The sequence below is a fragment of the Chiloscyllium plagiosum genome, chromosome 7, assembly GCF_004010195.1.
Source record: "Chiloscyllium plagiosum isolate BGI_BamShark_2017 chromosome 7, ASM401019v2, whole genome shotgun sequence".
NCBI lineage: Eukaryota > Metazoa > Chordata > Chondrichthyes > Orectolobiformes > Hemiscylliidae > Chiloscyllium > Chiloscyllium plagiosum.
In genome coordinates, this window is record NC_057716.1 from 110,251,122 (window position 1) to 110,270,969 (window position 19,848).

Consider the following 19,848-nt stretch of genomic DNA (forward strand, 5'->3'; position numbering starts at 1 on the left):
CCTCTAAACTATTTACTCTCCACCTTAAACTTGTGCCCTCTGCTCTGAGACACGTCTGCTATGAGGAGGAGTTTCTCAAGATCTACTCTTGTTTATATCTTTTATAATTTTGTATACCTCAATTAGATCACTTCCCCCCACCCCCACCCCCACCCCACCCTCCTCTCATTTATCTCTCCACCCTTCAGGAACTCTGCTTTTATTCCTGATGAAATGCTTTTGCCCAAACGTCGACTTTCCTGCCTGAACTGCTGTGTTTTTCCAGCACCACTCTAATCCAGTGAGTAAATTTAATGAAGAGTTAGACAGATTTTCAATGAGTAATGGATTGAAGGGTTATGGGGAGAAGGCAGGAAAATGGGGGTGAGGAGCATATCAGCCATGTTAGAATTGAGGACCAGACTCAATTGGCTGAATGGCCTACTTCTGCTCCTATATCTTATGAATGTATGATTGTAAGATTGGCCAGGTGATTAATAGTGAGGAAAAAGGGCTTTAGATTACATGAAGGTATAGATGGGTTGGTCAGATGGGTAGATCAGTATCAGATGGAATTTAACCCTGAAAAGTGTAACGTAATGCACGTTGGAAAAAGGAACATGACAAAGGAGTGCTCAATGAACGTCAGGGCACTAGGAACCTCAGAGGAACAGATGGACATTTGGGTGCATGTCCATAGATTTTTTGAAGGTGGCAGTCCAAGTTACTAAGAGAGATAAAGAAGGCGTAACGAAGTATAGATTATACGAGCCGGGAGGTTATGTTGGAGCTGTACAAAACATTGGCTCGGCCACAGTAGGAGTACTGTATGCCATTATAGTCATCTCAGTATAGGAATGTTGTGATCATATTGGAGGTGATGCTGAGGAGATTCACTAGGATGTTACCTTGGAATGTGCATTTTAGTTATGAAGAGAGGCTAGATAGCCATGGGCTGCTTCTTTGGAACACAGAAGGGTGAGGGAGGGGATCTCATTGAGGTGGATAAGATTGAGGGGGATGGACAGGGTTTTCTTTTATTCAGTTGTGGGACGTGGGCATCGCTGGATGGCCAACACTTATTGCCCACCCCAAGCTGTCCTCGAGAAGGTGGTGTGAACTGCATTCTTGAACCACTGCATCTACGTTCTATAGGTTGACTGGAGGGAATTCCAGTTTGACCCAGTGACAGTGAATGATGACGATACATTTTCAAGTTGGAATGATGAGTGACTTGGAGGGGAACTTGCAGGTGGTGGTGTTCCTTGTCCTTCTAGATGGAAGTGGTTGTTATTTTGGAAGGTGCTGTCTAAGGATCTTTGGTTTGTTTTGTAAATAGTACACACTGCTGCTACTAATCATCATTAGTGGAGGGAATAGATGTGGTACCAATCAGGCAGGCTGCTTTGTCCTGGATGGCATCAAGCTTCTTGAATGTTATTGATGTTGCAGCCTTCCAGGCAAGTCGAGAGCATGGGAAGCTCTGGGGAGTCAGAAGATGAGTTACTCGCTGCAGTATTCCTTGCCTCTGACCTGATCTTACAACCACTGTTTTTGTTTTAATTCCAGTTGGACTTCTGGTCAATAGTAATACCAAGGATATTGATAGTGGGGGATTCAGTGATGGTAAACACTGCTGAATGTCAAAGAGCAGTGGTTAGATTGTTTCTTATTAGAGATGATCATTGCCTGACATTTGTGTGGTGCAAATGTTACTTGACACTTGTCAGCCCAAGCCTGGATCTTGTCCAGATCTTGTTGTATTTGTGAATGGCTTCAATACACAAGGAGACAAGAATGGTGCTGAACATTGTGCAACATTGGCATACATCCCCAATTCTGACCTTAGGATGGAAGGAAGGTCATTAATGAAGCTGCTGAAGATGATTGGGCCAAGACCATTATCCTGAGAAATATCTGCAGAGGTGTCCTGGAGCTGAGATGATTCACCTCCAACAAGTCACCACAACGTTATGTGCCAGCTACGACTCCAACCAACAGGGAGATTTCCCCTATTACCCATTGATTCCAGTTTTGTTGTGGCTCCTTGATGCCACACTCAGTCAAATGCAGACTTCATGTCAAGGGCTGCCACTCTCACATCACCTCTGGAATTCAGCACTATTGTCCAGGTTTGAACAAAGGCTCAGGTGTCGGGCCTCCATTTTGACAGAACGGCGAGGAGAGAAAGTGAGGTGAAGCGAGGACAGCCGGGAAGGTAAGGGCTTAATTTATACTTGGGCTGTGGCTAAACCAGATCTCCCTCCTGCCCCCCTCCTTTAACAGGAAGAAAAAGACTCAGTAAGGTAAGGCTTTTACTTTTTCTTTATCTTTCTTTTTTATATATTTAAGTGCATAGTTTGGTTTTAGTTAGTTCATATAAAGCTAAGCTTACAATGGCAGGGGACCTCAGACCCATGGCATGTACCTCTTCTTGACGTGGGAGCTTAGGAACGTGTCTGACATTCTTGACTCTTACACTTGCAAGAAGTGTGTCCATTTGTAGCTCGTTTGACTGCATGACGGCTCTGGGGCTGCGGATGGACTCACTGTGGAGCATCCACGATGATGTGGAGGTTGTGGTAGCACGTTTAGTGAACTGGTCACACCGCAGGTTAGAATTGCTGAGGGAGACAATTGCTGAGGGTGACTAAAAGGCAGCAAAAGAGTAGGTAGGCAGTGCAGGTATCCCCTATGGTCATATCCCTCCAAAACAGGTATACCGTTTTGGATACTGTTGAGGGAGATGGCTCACCAGGAGAGGGCAGCAGAGATCATGGTACTACTTTTCGGAAGGGTGGGAAAAAGACTCATAGGGCCACAGTCATAGGGGATTCTATTGTGAGGGGAGTAGATAGGTGGTTCTGTGGCCGAAAACAGGACTCCTGGATGGTATGTTGCCTCGCAGGTGATTGGGTCAGGGATGTCACCAATCAGCTGCAGAGCATTCTAAAGGGGGAGGGTAAACAGCCAGTTGGCTTGGTGCATATAGGCACCAACGATATAAGTAGAAAACGAGGTAAGGTCTTGAAAGAAGAATTCAGGAAGCTAAGAGAGAAGTTAAAGAGGAGGACTTCAAAGATATTGACCTCAGGATTACTATTAGTGCCATGTGCTAGCCAGGGTAGAAATGAAACAATAGGCAGGATGAACACATGGCTTGAGCGATGGTGTAGGAGGGACAGGTTCAGATTTGTTGGACATTGGGACCGGTTCTGGGGAAGGTGGGACTATTACAAAATGGATGGTCTACATCTGAACCAGACCAGAACCAATGTCCTTGGGGGAATATTTTCTCCTGCTGTTGGGGAGGTTTTAAACTAATGTGGCAGGGGGCTGGGAGCCAGAAGAAAAAAAAAGTAGGCAGCGAGGTGGAGACTGAAGACTATATGAATCATGAAGATAGCATTAATAAAGGGAAGAGGAGGCAGAGAGCAGATGAACGCAAAAAATCTGGTGGCCTGAAATGCATCTACTTTAATGCAAGGAGTATAGTGTGTAAGGCAGATGAACTCAGGGCTTGGATTGGTGCCTGGGAGTATGACGTTATTGCAATCACAGAGACTTGGCTGAAGAAAAGGGCATGATGATTGGCAACTAAACGTTCTAGGATATGGACACTTCAGACATGACAGGGAGGTAAGTAAAAGGGGGGGGTGGAGTTGCAATGCTGGTCAGGGATGATATCACAGCTGTGCTAAAGGAGGATACTATGGAGGTTTTGGGTAGTGAGGCATTATGTGGTGGAGCTGAGAAATAAGAAGGGTGCAGTTACATTGTTGGGGCTGTATTACAGACCACCCAACAGTGAGCGTAGGTAGAGGAACAAATAGATAAACAGATTATGGAAAGATATAGAGGCAATAGGGTAGTGGTTATAGGAGATTTTAATTTTCCCAACATTGACTGGGATACACTTAGCGTCAGAGTCTGGATAGGGTAGAATTTGTAAGAAGTGTCCAGGAGAGTTTTCTAGAGCAGTATGTCAATAGACCAACAAGGGAAGAGGCCATACTGGACTTGGAAAAGGAACGAGCCAGGACAGGTGGTAGAAGCTGAGGTGGGGGATTTCTTTGGGAACAATGACCACAATTCTGTAAGTTTTAGAATACTCATATATAAAGATGAGAGTTGTCCTAAGGGAAGAGTACTAAACTGGGCCAAGGCCAATTATATCAAAATTAGGCAGAAGCTAGGAAATGTGGATTGGACACAGCTATTTGAAGGGAAGCCCATATTTGATACGTGAGATGCTTTCAAAGATAGGTTAAAGATAGTACAGGATAAGCATGTCCCATTGAAGGCAGAGGATAGGAACGGCAAGATTCATGAACCATGGATGACAGGAGAAATTGTACGACTAGCCAAGAGGAAAAGGGAAGCGTATATTAGGTCTAGGCAACTAAGAACAGAACAGGTCCTTGAGGAATATCGGAAGAGTAGAACAAGTCTTAAACTAGGAATCAAGCGGGCGAAAAGGGGTCATGAAATAACTTTAGCGAGCAGCATTAAGGAGAATCCCAAACTAGAGAAAGGATTGGTTCACTAAAGGATAATGAAGGAAGGCTGGGTGTCAAACCTGAGAGAATGGGTGAGATTCTGAATGATTACTTTGCATCAGTGTTCACTGAGGAGAGGAACATGATGAACATTGAGATTAAAGATAGAAGTTTGATTAGTCTGGATCACGTTGGCATAAGTAGGGAAGATGTGTTGGGTAGGCTAGAGGTTATTAAGATGGACTAATCCCCTGGACTGGGAGGGATCTATCCCAGGTTGCTGAGGGAGGCGAGAGAGGAAATAGCTGGGGCCCTGACAGATATCTTTGTGGCATCCTTAAATACAGGTGAGGTGCTGGAGGGATGGAAGGTTGTTCATGTTGTCCCCCTGTACAAGAAGGGTAGTAGGGATATTCCAGGTAACTACAGGCCAGTGAGCCTGACGTTGGTGGTGAGAAAGCTGCTGGAGAGGGTACTGAGGGACAGGATCTATTTATATTTAGAAAAGAATGGGCTTATCAGGGAGAGACAACATGGTTTTGTGCAGGGGAGATTGTGCCTTACCAACTTAATAGAGTTATTCGAGGAAGTGACCAATTTGATAGATGAAGGAAGGGTTGTTGATGTCATACACATGGACTTTAGTAAGGCGTTTGATAAGGTTTCCCACGGTAGACTAATGGAGAAAGTGAAGTCACATGGTGTGCAGGGTGTTCTAGCTAGGTGGATAAAGAACTGGTTGAGCAACAGGAGACAGAGAAGGGAGGGAGAAGGGAGGGAGAAGTTGAAGGGAGTTTCTCGAAAAGGAGAAAGGTGACCAGTGGTGTTCCACAGGGGTCAGTGTTGGGGCCACTGTTGTTTGTAATATACATAAGTGATCTGGAAGAGGGCATTGTTGGTATGTTTAGCAAGTTTGCAGATGACACGAAGTTTGGTGGAGCAGCAGAAAGCATAAGGGACTGTCAGAGAATACAGGAGGATATGGTAAGACTGGAGAGTTGGGCGGAAAAGTGAAAGATGGATTTCAATCCAGACAAATGTGAGGTGATGCATTTCGGCAAGACTAATTCTAGAGCGAATTATACAATGAACGGAAGAGCCTTGGGAAAAGTTAATGAGCAGAGAGTTCTGGGAGTGCAGGTCCATTGTACCCTGAAGGTTGCTGCACAGGTGGATAGAGTGGTCAAGAAGGCATATGGTATGCTTGCCTTCATCGGATGGGGTATTGAGTATAAGAGCTGGCAAGTCATGTTAAAATTGTGCAAGACATTGGTTTGGCCGCATTTACAATACTGTGTACAGTTCTGGTCGCCACATCACCAAAAGGATGTGGACGCTTTGGAGGGGGTGCAGAGAAGGTTTACAAGCACGTTGCCTGGTACGGAAGGTGCTAGCTATGAAGTTAGGTTTATTATCATTAGAAAAAAGGAGATTGAGAGAGGACTTGAATGTGATTTACAAAATCATGAAGGGTATAGACAGGATGGATAAAGACAAGCTTTTTCCCAGGGTGAAGGATTCAATAACAAGAGGTCACGCTTTCAAGGTGAGAGGTGGAAAGTTTAAGGGGGATATACGCGGCAAGTACTTCAAAAAGAGGGTGGTGCGTGTCTGGAACACATTGCCAGCAGAGGTGATAGAAGCAGGCACAGTAGTTTCATTTAAGATGCACCTGGACAGATGCATGAGTAGGTGGGGAGCAAAGGAATACAGATGCATAGGAATTGACCAACAGGTTTAGACAGTACATTTGGATCGGCTCAGTCTTGGAGGGCCAAAGGGCCTGTTCCTGGGCTGTAAACTTTCTTTGTTCTTTGTAAGGTGATGAGGAGCTGAGTGGCCCTTGTGAAATCCAAACTGGGCATTATTGAGCAGGTTATTGCTGAGCAAGTGTTACTTCATAGCATCGTTGATGACACATCTTTACGGATGATCGAGAGTAGACTGATGGGGCGGTAACTGGCTAGATTAAATTTGTAGAAGAAAGTGAGGACTGCAGATGCTGGAGATCAGAGCTGAAAAATGTGTTGCTGGAAAAGCGCAGCAGGTCAGGCAGCATCCAAGGAGCAGGAGAATCGACATTTCGGGCATAAGCCCTTCTTCAGGAAAGTTTAAGGGGGATATACGCGGCAAGTACTTCAAAAAGAGGATTAAATTTGTCCTGCTTTTTTGTGGACAGGACCATACTTGGGCAATTTTCCACAATGTGAGATCGGTGCCAGTGTTGTAACTGTATTGAAGGAGCTTGGCTAGGGTTCGATGATAAGCAGCTGTCCCCTTTAGTTAAGTGTCAGAATGAGGGGTCATAATTTTAAAGTAAAAGGCAAGAGGTTTATAGAACATAGAACATTACAGCACAGTACAGGCTCTTCGGCCTTCAATGTTGTGCCGACCTGTGGAACCAATGTGAAGCCCATCTATCCCACACTATTCCATTTTCATCTATATGTCTATCCAATGACCATTTAAATGCCCTTAAAGTTGGCGAGTCTACTACTGTTGCAGGCAGTGCGTTCCACACCCTACTACACTCTGAGTAAAGAATCTACCTCTGGCATCTGTCCTATATCTATCACCCCTCAATTTAAAGCTATGTCCCCTCGTGCTAGCTATCACCATCTGAGGAAAAAGGCTCTCGAAGTCTGACAAGAAATCAGAGATAGGTTTTTAAGACCATGAGCAGGCTGGTCAGAGTAGATAAGGAGAAGCTGTTTCCACTTATAAGTGAGAAAAGACCGAGAGGGCATAGATTTAAATTAATGTGCAACAGAAGCAAGGATGATGTCAGAAAAAAATTTTTAGGATATGGAACGATATATATATATATCCAGCCCTAACCAAGCTCCTTCAATACAGTTACAAACACTGGCACCAACCTAACATTGTGGAAAATTGCCCAAGTATGGGATATTATATATATATTGGATAGCCTGGAAATGTGGTGGAGGCAGATTCAATTGAATCATTTAACAGGGTACTGGATAACTATATTGATTGCAATAGTCAGCAAAGATATGGGGTAAAAGCAGAAGATTGGCACGAGGTCACGATGCTTGTTTGAACAAAAGAACTGAAGTAGTCTATTCAGCCTCTTGAGCTTGTTCCATCATTCAATGAGATCATGACTGATTATAACCTAACTCTATATATCTATCTCTGACCTATTTACCTTAAGACCATCAGACATAGGAGTGGAAATAAGGCCATTCGGCCCATCGAGTCCGCTCCGCCATTCAATCACGGCTGATGGGCATTTCAACTCCACTTACCTGCATTCTCCCCGTAGCCCATACTTCCTTGTGACATCAAGAATTTATCAATCTCTGCCTTGAAGACATTTGGCGTCCCGGCCACCACTGCACTCTGCGGCAATGAATTCCACAGGCCCACCACTCTCTGGCTGAAGAAATGTCTCTGCATTTCTGTTCTGAATTTACCCCCTCTAATTCTAAGGCTGTGACCACGGGTCCTAGTCTCCTCGCCTAACGGAAACAATTTCCTAGCGTCCACCCTTTCCAAGCCATGTATTATCTTGTAAGTTTCTATTAGATCTCCCCCTAATCTTCTAAACTCCAATGAATACAATCCTAGGATCCTCAACAAAAATATATTTATGTCAGCTTTAAATTAACAACTAATCCATTATCTACTGCCATTTGTGAACAGAGTTCCAAACATCTGCACTCTTTACATCGAGATGTCGTTCCTAACACCTCCTTAACTGGCTGACCCTAATTCTCAGACAATGTCCCCTAGTTCTAGAATCCCAAATCAGTAGAAATAATCTACCTTGATCAACCTTGTCTTTTCTTTTTGAAAGCTTCAATCATACCACCCCCTTAATCTTCTAAATTCTAGAGGCTTAATTTGTATAATCTCTCCTCATAACGTAGCCCCTTAAGTTCAGGTATCATTCTTGTACTCCTTTCAAGGTCAATATGTCTTTCCAAATGGGTGGCAACCAGATCTGCCCACAGTATTCCAAGTTCTTGTGCTCTAGTCCTCGAGAGTTAAAGAGTCAAGAGTGTGGTGCTAGAAAAGCAGAGCAGGTCAGGCAGCAAAAGCCCTTCATCAGGAATGAGGGCTGATGAATGGCTTTTGCCAGAAACGTCAATTTTCCTGCTCCTCTGATGCTGCATGACCTGCTGTGCATTTTCAGCAGCACCTCACTCTTACCTAATCTCCCACCTCCTCAATACTCCTGTCTGTCCACCTAACTTCATATCATCGGCAAATTTCACCAGAATGCCCCCAGTCCCTTCATCCAGATTATTAATATATAAAATGAACAGCTGCAGCTCCAACACTGAACTCAGCAGGACATCATTTGTCACTGGCTTCCATTCCAAAAAAGAATCTTTTATTCCAACTCTCTGCCTTCTGTCAGATACCTAATCTTTAAGGCATGCCAGTAGCTCACCTCGAACACCATGGGCCCTCATTTTACTCAGCAGCCTCCTGTGAGACACCTTATCAAAGACATTTTGGAAGTCCTCACTTTCGCCTCTAGAGATCAAGGCCAGCATTCCATTAACTTTCCTGATTATTTTCTGCATTTGAAAACTGATATTTTAAAGATCTATACACCTGAACTCCCAAGCCTCTTTGGATATCCACTGTATTTAACTTCATGCCATTTCAAAAATACCTTGATCAGTGCTTCTGAGGTTCAAAATGGACAACCTTACACCTGCTTAGATTGAACTCCATCTGCTAGCTTTGCCCATTCACTTAGTCTATCTATATCCATTTATAATTTTATACTGTCCATCTACATTGTCTGCAATGCTGCCTAATTTTGTGTCATCTGCAAATTTGGATTGATGACTTTTTATGCCATTATCGAAGTCATTAATAAATACAGTAGCGCCTCGACATACTAACGACCCCGTTCATGTACAAATCGGTTTACGAACAGGATTGTACGTAAAATTTTACTTCAACATACGTACGAAATTCAAGGTACGAACAAAGGTACGAACGCAAAAAGCCCATGTGGTTTCATTGTTCTGCTTTGCAACACGCTTGTTGAACGCAAAAGCTCTCGGGCCCCACGTGATCTCATTCAGTTCGTCTTTGGCGCGTGCGCTGTGAACAGCTGTCCAAGCATTCTTACACTATCCAAACAATGGGAAAAATTGTTTCAGTTCGCGAACCGGGTCCCGGAACAGATTAAGTTCGTAAGTCGAGGTGCTACTGTAATGTGAATGATTGAGGCCCTAACACAGATCCTGTGAGATCACTGGTCATATCTTGCCAATTTGAGTACCTACCCATTATCCCTACTTTTTGTTATTTGCTACTCAGTCATTTTTCCAGCCATTTCAGTAATTTTCCCTCAATTCCAGTCTCTGATAGCAACTTTATCAAATACCTTTTGGTAACCCACATAAACAACATCCATTGTTCCTCCCCTGTCCACTATCTTAGTCACCTCTTCAAAAAGATCAGTTAGGTTTATCAGACATGAATCTCTGTAAGAAGACAGCAAGTGGTGGTTGATGGAAAATATTCAGCCTGGAGTCCTGGTGTGCCACAAGGATCTGTTTTGGGAACACTGCTGTTTGTCATTTTTATAAATGACTGGAACGCAGGCAGAGGTGGATGGGTGACACTAAAGTCAGTCAAGTGGTGGACAGTGTGGAAGAATGTTGCAGGTTGCAGGGGGACTTGAACAAACTGCAGAGTTGGGCTGAGAGGTGGCAAATGGAATTCGATGCAGATAAAAGTGGTTCACTTTGGTAAGAATAACAGGAAGGCAGAATGCTGGGTCAATGGAAAGATTCTTGGTAGTGTGGATGTCCAGAGGGATCTTGGAATCCATGTACATAGATCCCGGAATTTGCTACCCAGGGTTGATAGTGCGGTGTTGGGTTTACTGCTGTTCGTCATTTTTATAAACGACCTGAATGAGGGTGTAGAAGGGTGGGTTAGTAAATTTGCAGATGACGCTAAGGTCGGTGGAGTTGTGGATAGTGCTGAAGGATGTTGCAGGTTACAGAGAGACATAGATAAGCTGCAGAGCTGGGCTGAGAGGTGGCAAATGGAGGTTAATGCGGACAAGTGGGAGGTGATTCACTTTGGTTGGAGTAACCGGAATGCAAAGTACTGGGCTAATGGTAAGATTCTTGGTAGTGTTGATGAGCAGAGAGATCGCGGTGTCCAGGTACACAGATCCTTAAAAGTTGCCACCCAGGTTGACAGGGTTGTTAAGAAGGCAGACAGTGTTTTAGCTTTTATTAATAGAGGGATCAAGTTCTGGAACAATGACGTTATGCTGCAGCTATACAAAACTCTGGTGCGGCCACACTTGGAGTATTGCGAGCAGTTCTGGTCACCACCTTATAAGAAGGATGTGGAAGCTTTGGAAAAGGTGCAGAGGAGATTTACTAGAATGTTATCTGGTATGGAGGGAAGGTCTTGTGAGGAAAGGCTGAGGGACTTGAGGCTGTTTTTGTTAGAGAGAAGGAGGTCGAGAGGTGACTTAATAGAGACATATAAGATAATCAGAGGGTTAGATAGGGTGGACAGGGAGAGCCTTTTTCCAAGTATGGTGATGGCGAGCACAAGGGGGCATAGTTTTAAATTGAGGGGTGATAGATATAGGACAGATGTCAGAGGTAGTTTCTTTACTCAGAGAGTAGCTGGAAATGTGTTGCTGGAAAAGCGCAGCAGGTCAGGCAGCATCCAGGGAACAGGAGAATCGACGTTTCGGACATAAGCCCTTCTTCAGGAATGAGTTTCCTCATTCCTGAAGAAGGGCTTATGCCCGAAACGTCGATTCTCCTGTTCCCTGGATGCTGCCTGACCTGCTGCGCTTTTCCAGCAACACATTTCCAGCTCTGATCTCCAGCATCTGCAGACCTCACTTTCTCCTCAAAGATTTTTACTCAGAGAGTAGTAAGGGTATGGAATGTTTTGCCTGCAACAGTAGTAGATTCGCCATACATTTAAGTCGTCATTGGACAAGCATATGGACATACATGGAATAGTGTAGGTTAGATGGGCTTGAGATTGGCACGACAGGTCGGCGAAACATCGAGGGCCAAAGGACCTGTACTGCGCTGTAATGTTCTATGCTGTTAAGAAGGCATATGATGTGTAAATTTTATTGGTAGAGGGATTGAGTTCTGGAGCCGTGATGTCATGCTGCAACTGTACAAAATGCTAGTGCTGCCGCACTTGTAATATTGTGTACAGTTCTGGTCACCCCATTACAGAAAGGATGTGGAAGCATTGGAAAAGGTGCAGAGGAGATTTACTAGGATGTTGCCTTGTCTGCAGTGAGGGTCTTATGAGGAGAGGCTGAGAGACTTGGATCTCTTCTCATTGGAGAGAAGGTGGCTAAGAGGGACTTTAATAATCATACACAATGATCAGAGGATTACAATAGGATGGACAGTGAGAGTGTTTTTCCTAGGATGATGACATTGGCTTGTACGACGGGACATAGCTACAAATTGAGGGGTGATAGATTTAAGACAGATGTCAGAGGTAGGTTTTTTACTCAGAGAGTGGTGAGGGCATGGAATACCCTGCCTGTCAATATAGTTAACTCAGCCACATTAGGGGCACTTAAACAATTCATGGATAAGCCTATGGATGATGATTGGATAGTGTAGGGAGATGTGTCTAGATTAGTTCTCAGGTCGGTGCAACATCAAGGGCCAAAGGGCAGGTTCTGCGCTGTACTGTTCTATGTTCTATATACCTAGGTCCAATGGGCCAAATGACCTCCTTTTGCTCCTACACAATTCTGTGATTCTGCAAATTTAGGAACCAGAGAAATTTCTTCATTAAGAGGATAGTGAATCTTTGGAATTCTCCACCCCAAAGGGCTTTGAAACTCAGTAATTCAGTACGCTTAAAACAGAGATGTTACTGAGCTACTGCTATCACACAACTCTCTGCCCCCAACTGGAGGCCGATCTTACCAAACACACACTGGATCTGAACAGAATACAATGATCAATACTCACAAGAACTGCAGTGTGATTCCAAATTTTTTCATGCTACTTATTATGGCATCAAACTGGTCGGAACTGAAAGGACTGTTCAGATCGGTGAATACTGCAATATGTAACTTGTCATACTTCTTTCCCCTGAAAGACAAAATGAAATAAAACTAATTGAGTACAGCCAAATCATATCAGGAAAGTGCAGGATCAGGCTGCTTAGCAATTCTATGTGGTTTTAGAATTCCCAGTTGCTTTAAGAGTTTTAAATGTTCATAGGCGTGGAACCAATATACATAGAAAGAATTGAAAGTACACAAAGAGCCAGATTATTTAGCCGAACAGCTGAATGCTCCACAAAACCTGCACCTAATCTAAAACAAAAAAAAGCAATCAGAGACTACAAGTCTGCAATGAAAACAAGATTCTGAAAATACTCAGCAAGTCTGGCAGTATCTGTGAAGAGAGGCAAAAGAAAAGGCAACATTTGAATCAAGTGGAAATGTCATGGATTATATGCGCTTTAAATTTGGGAGAGTGGTATTCAGAAAAGTGAAGGTCTGGGATCTGGTAGTGGCTCAGAAAGATCATGTGACAAAAGTATCATGGAACAAGAGGCAGAGTGGGAATGGTTGTAGCAGAATGGAAGGGCTTTTGCCCAAAACGTCGATTTTACTGCTCCTCGGATGCTGCCTGAACTGCTGTGCTCTTCCAGCACCATTCAAATCCAGAATCTGGTTTCCAGCATCTGCAGTCATTGTTTTTACCTAAAGCATTTCATTAGAGTGACTGTGAATGCCAGAACAATACAAACATTTGTACAAATGAAAATCAGCACATGGCAAGAAAAGAATTAATCCATAATGGGGTACAGAGTTCATGACTCGAAATTATTCAACACAGTTGGAAAATGAGCCATTGGAAAGTTTCTCATTGTTTATGATCATAAGAAATAGGAAAAGGAGTCGGCTATTTGGCTCCCTGAGCCTGCTCCTCCATTCAATAAAACCATGTTCACTTTCCTGTGTTTTCCCCTTAACACTTGCTTTCTCTGTTGAGTTAGGATCTTTCTATTTCAGCCTTAAATATATACAAAGACTCCAAAAGTTTTGTTTTACTCACTTTCTTTAAACCACCCCAAGTGACTTCTTCCATACCCAGGAAATTATCAGCAACTGAAAGAGCCAGGATTGAACAAGGATTCTCTATTTAAACCAACCAAATACAACATATAGGGAGAAGCTGAACGGGCTAGGGTTGTTTTCCCTGGAACGTCGGAGGCTGAGGGGTGACCTTATAGAGGGGCATGGATAGGATAAATAAACAAAGTCTTTTCTCTGGGATCAGGGAGTCCAGAACTAGAGGGAAAGATATAAAAGAGACCTAAGGGGAAACTTTTTCACGCAGTGGGTGGTACGTGTATGGAATGAGCTGCCAGAGGAAGTGATGGAGGCTGGTACAATTAAAATATTTAAGAGGCATTTGGATGGGTATATGAATAGGAAGGGTTTGGAGGGATATGGGCCAGGTGCTGGCAGGTGGGACTAGATTGGGTTGGGACTGGTCGGCGTGGACAGGTTGGACCGAAGGGTCTCTTTCCATGCTGTACATCTCTATAACTCTATGACTCTAAAAGAGAACACCAACACTCACTACACACTGTCTTTTGTGAGAGGCGCTTGCAAATGTTGTTTCTGCAAAAATCGCAAGGCCGAATCATGAGGGTGTATACCAAGAAATAACAAACCGAAAAGGAAGGTGGTCGACTGGTAGAAACAGATGTATTGACATGACAATTGCAATTGTCACGCACATAGGGAGTTAGTATGAACAAGATAACTAAATAAGACTCAGTGTTGCGTCAGCAAAAGTAATAAGACCCAGCTATCAAGGGGGGGTTGCATGCTATAAACAGGCCACAGACATATGTGGTAAGCCAATTAGATTAGCAGATGCACAGTGCAATACATATGACGCAAAAGGGGAGGTACACAGGGGCTCATAGAAAACTGTATGAATGTGCAATAAAATTGTTCAGAAGTGTGCCTAGTTTGTGGTCACCTGGGCTTGCAAGAACGTATGAATAAAGGCTGCTTCAGAATTTGACTCTGACTGAAATTATTGAACAGTGAGCTTCGTTTCCCACACTTTGAATCCAATAATCCTAAACCCAACCTAGAATGAGAGATTTTGACCCCTGATGAGTCCCCAGTTTGTCAGAGACCAGGCCAATTTCCCCCTCAAAACATATTACAGAGATAGCCTATTCGGTAATTTTTATTTTATTTTACAAGGAAGTATAATGCACTGTTCTCCAGATATGATTCAATTGGTCTATCACTAAGCTTTAGTCAAAATACACTTGATTCTAATTAAAATGCAAAAAAGAATCCATATATCTTTATAACTTTGACATACTTAACAAGACAGTATATTATTGAACCACTAATCATCAAATGTTCCAATACAGGCAGCATCCCACTAACATACTCTTTTGCAAAATGCAATGTAGCAGAACAGTTATTATTCTTATATGCTGTCTCTCTGTCCAATAGAAAAAAAACAAAGAAACAATCTGACCCTTCTGATTTCAAACATGAAAACTCTCTAAGTCTTCAACCTAGCAGCAGAGACAACTCTAGCTGTCTCCAGCAGCTATGTAACAAAAAAAAAACAACTGAAAGCACAACTGAAGTCCTCTGAGTCTGTGTAAGCCTGATTTGCCTACCGAAGTCTTTTGTCTTACTCTAGGAGAAACCCATAGCTATTTACAAACTGCCTGCTGGGAAGAGACACCTTGGCACCAATGCGACCAAACCACTCTGCAAGAGAAACAGAATAGAACACAACTCTTAAAGGCACAGTATCGTCACAATATATTTAATCAAATGCCTCATCTTTCATCTCCTCTATGAAGGCTGCATTCCATGTACTTTATTAACTGTCTAGTTGACCTTTCCTATCAGCTTCTACAATTGTGTGCAAATATAAATGTATGAACATACAAATCAGGAATAAGCCATTCTGCATCTTGAACTTGCTGCACCATTCAGTGGCTGATTCAAATCTAAATCCACCGTCTCACCTACCTCCAATAACCTTTCAACCTCATGTGTAACAAGAATCAATTTGCCTCTGCCATAAAATATTCAAGAACTCTGCTTCCACTGCCTTTTCAGAATGAGTTCCAAAGACTCTCAAACCTCAAAGAAAAAGTTGCCTAATCTTTATTTTAAAACGGTATCTCTTCAGTTGTAAAAAGCAACCCCTAGTTATAGATTGTACGATCCCTCAACATTAATCAATGCACCGCTTACTCTTTTTTTTAGATTACATTACAGTGTGGAAACAGGCCCTTCGGCCCAACAAGTCCACACCGACCCGCCGAAGCGCAACCCACCCATACCCCTACATTTACCCCTTACCTAACACTACGGGCAATTTAGCATGGCCAATTCACCTAACCTGCACATCTTTGGACTGTGGGAGGAAATCGGAGCACCCGGAGGAAACCCACGCAGACACGGGGAGAACGTGCAAACTCCACACAGTCAGTCGCCTGAGGCGGGAATTGAACCCAGGTCTCCGGCGCTGTGAGGCAGCAGTGCTAACCACTGTGCCACCGTGCCGTACTCTTCTAAATTCCAGTGAAAATAAGCCTAGACTATCCTGCCTTTCCTCAAAATAACCTATCCATTTCAACTCTTAAACCTCCTCCAAACAACCTCCAATGCTTTAACATTTTTCGTCAAATAAGGTAAACAATACAGTGCACGCATGCAGTCTCACCAGTGTCCTGTATTTTATTCATTCATTTACAGCTTGTGAGCTTTACTGGCTAGGCCAGTATTTATTGCCATTCCCTAATTGCCCAGAGGCTGTGGGTCCGAAGTCACATGTAAGCCAGAGCTGATAAGGATATTAGTGAACTAGATGGATTTTTCTGTGGTGGGATTCAAATCCAGATCCCCAGAACACTAATGGGTCTCTGCATTAGTAGTCTAGCAATAATACTACTAGTCTAGGTTATAATTTCTCTCCAGTACAAGAAAACATTTAACTAGCCCCTCAATGCCTTTAAAGAGTTATCAGCTTTAATGCTGCCTTTGAATGAAATGGAGTTATCTTGCCTTTCAATAAAAACCCTTGTGACAATGCTGGAGTCTCAGGTAAATAGGATAGTGAAGAAGGCATTTAACATGCTTTCCTTTATTGATCAGAGCAATGAGTAAAGTAATTGGGAGGTCATGTTGGGAGGCTGTACACGACATTGGTTAGGCCACGTTTCGAATCTTGTGCACAATTCTGGTCTCCCTTTTATAGGAAGGATATTGTGAAACTTGAAAGGGTTCAAAAAAGATTTATAAGGATAGGAGGGTTTGAGCTATAGGGAGAGGCTAAATAGACTGGAGCTGTTTCCTCAGGAGTGCTGGAGGCTGAGGGGTGACTTTATAAAGGTTTATAAAATCTTGAGGATAATAGATACAGTAAATAGATAAGGTCTTTTCCCTGGGTTGCGGGAATCCAGAACTAGAGAGTGTAAGTTTAGGGTGAAAGGGGAAAGATTTAAAAGAGAACTAAGGGCAACTTTTTCACACAAGGGGTGGTGTGTGTATATTTAATGAGCTGCCAGAGGAAGTGGTGGAGACTAGTACAATTACAACATTTAAAAGGAATCTGAATTGGCACATGAATATGAAGGGTTTAGATGGATGTGGGCCAAGTGCTGGCAAAAGGAATTAGATTAACTGAGGATATCTGGTTGACATGGACGATTTGGACCAAAGGGTCTGTTTCCATGCTGTACATCTCTATGACTCTATGTCATCCTTTTTTTTTCAAAAGGGTTTGTAAAAGGCAGAGGTTCAGATTAGTCTGGGAAAAGGCCACTTTCATTATGGCTAACAAATACTGCCTAAGGCAACAATCAGGGAAAAGTGCTTTTAGGTTAGTTTTAAAATACTTGTACAATGAAAGGGGGATGGCCAGTTCTCCTAGTTCAGGGGTTTTACTAGTTAGGTTTAGCTTTTAACTAGGGACCAAGAGAAACTGCTGGAGTGAAAAGAGGTTCCACGCTTCAGCAAATGATCCTAGCTGATTCTCTCTGCCATCTCTAAGTCCTGTAAGAACCCACGTTTGAATTTATCTTTTTGCCAAGGGGTGTGTTTATGGTATGTTGCAAGAAATCAGAACAGCTCTTTGTTAGGTTGCGAGGGATATTGCGTTGGTCAGGTTTTCAAATCAGTTTCTTCTAAATTCTGTTTTCTTTTGTTTGCATTTTCTTCGGCAATGGGTAATTAAATTCTGTTTTACATGAAGCCAAATGGTTTGACCAGCTGCATTGCTCCTGGGATATCCACCTTACACCTGCCTGAAGCAACCAGAAAAGTTAGGGTCTGGACTACCATCTTAAAATGTTTTGAGGGGTCTGGCCTGGTCCATAATATCTTTTATGTCTCTAATCTACCATGTGTATTTCTTCTGCACTCATACCCCAGTGACCAACTGCAACTAGAGACCTTAGATAAAGTTACATTCTGATCAGTGGCTTTTTTCTTCTCAGGAGAAAGTGAGGACTGCAGATGCTGGGGATCAGAGTTTAAAAATGTGGTGCTAGAAAAGCGCAGCAAATCAGGCAGCATCAAAGGAGCAGGCGAATCGACATTTCGGGCATAAGCCCTTCAGACTCACTTATGATGACTAACAATTCCCATGGGTTTTGCTTTCAACTTCCAGCATTCTGAACAAATCTTTGATATACTGATTTAAGCTTTATTGTCTCGTGCATTCAAGTACACAAGTATACATGCACAGTGAGAAGTGTACAGTGTCGCCACACATGGTGCATGTTAGATATGAAGGTACCTAGGTCCAAAACTTAGGAACAAGTCATAATACAGAGAAACAAAGTTTAAAGTAAAGCACTTTCATTGCTCTTACTATAAGTAGAAAATCAAAAAAATAAAGTTAAAAGTTAACATTACAGGACTGTTTCCTCCTCTTCGTCTGATGCTAGTGCTTTCAGAGCTGCATCCATCACGACTCTAAGGTTTCCTCGATGCTAGACAGAGGGACAGAACCCACAGTTTCTGACAACCTTTCTGGCTGTTCTGAGGTGCCATGTATGTTTTGCTCCTGCCCTGTTTGCAAGGTAGCAGCTTTCAGGTGATCCATGTTTGTTCAGGACCATCTCACCTTCTTGAACTTTGTATGTCACGGGACCTGAGCTCGTGTCGACCTCACCCTGTACCCATGCTTGGCTATTTACTTGGTCTCGGCACCAGACTTTGTCCCCTGAAGTAAACTGCCTCTATTGCTCAGAAGAGGCATGTGGCTGACATTGGTGTTCCTGATGCTGTTTCACCCTTCTCCCCAGGTCTGAGAATATCAGGTGTGGAATCTTCTCCCCATCAGCAACTCAGCTGAACCTATCCCTGAGGGGTGGTCCGATAATCGAACAAGAACTGGAACAGTTTAGTATCAACTGAAGATGTACACTGTTTCTCCAAGCCTGCATTCAACATTTGGACTGCTCTTTCCAAATTACTGGACAATGGGTGGCATGGAGCTTCCAAACATGTTGAATGCCATTCAACTTTAGGAAATTCTCAAATTCCCTGCCGGTGAATGACATCCCACTGTCTGTGACCTATACTTCTGCGAGTCCAGGTATTGCAAAAAATGCTCGCAGCTTTTCAACTGTATTGCTTGAGCTTGCCAAACGAACTGCATGCACATCCAACCACTTTGAATGGGCTTCCACAATAACTAGGAACATTCAGCCCACGAAAGGACCAGTATAGTTCTTTTGTATGGGACCATGTCCAGGGTTTACCTGGCATTCCCACAAATGTGGGGAGCTGCTGGTGGTAATTTCTGTCCTTGTTGGCACTCTGGGTACTGCCCACAAACGCAGCTATGTCTGTATTCAATCCTGGCAACCAAAAATAACATCTTAATTTTGGAAACTCCTAGATGGCCCTGGTAGAGTTCAATCAGTATCTCATGGTTACCGTGACTCTGGACAATCACTCTTCCTCCCAATAATAAAATGCTATCTTCTACAGTGATCTGGTCTCGCCAGATCCAGAAATGTTTTAATCCTGGTTGCGATGGTCCTTCTGTGTTCCCCATTATCACTAGTTGTTTTAGTTTGCCATAACAGGATCATTTTGTATCCACAGCTGAATTTGACCTGAAACGATGGGCGGCATGGCCTATCTTCTTTAAGTAGCCCTAATAAGGATTTGTGGCCATAATTTGTATTTATTACAAATTTAGATCTGTCAAAGTATTAGTGGAACTTTCTCATACCAAAGACGACCGCCCAAAACTTCCTTCTCTACCTGTGCTTAGCATCAGCCAAAGTCCAGGAAGCATACAGTATTGGGCATTCCTCTCTGCTGGGCCACTGG

The 19,848-nt window shown here is 43.2% G+C and overlaps 1 protein-coding gene across 1 annotated transcript in view; it reads right to left on the bottom strand.

Moving 5' to 3' along the window:
- The window catches only part of xrcc5 (X-ray repair complementing defective repair in Chinese hamster cells 5), a 307,464-nt gene that overhangs the window by 191,973 nt on the left and 95,643 nt on the right, over nt 1-19,848 (bottom strand). The window contains exons 5-7 of the mRNA XM_043694532.1: nt 12,458-12,580; nt 7,317-7,320; nt 1,734-1,753 (exon numbers count right to left, since the gene is read on the bottom strand). Of these exons, the coding sequence (XP_043550467.1) occupies nt 1,734-1,753; nt 7,317-7,320; nt 12,458-12,580 (147 nt within the window). The remainder of the gene's footprint in view (nt 1-1,733; nt 1,754-7,316; nt 7,321-12,457; nt 12,581-19,848) is intronic.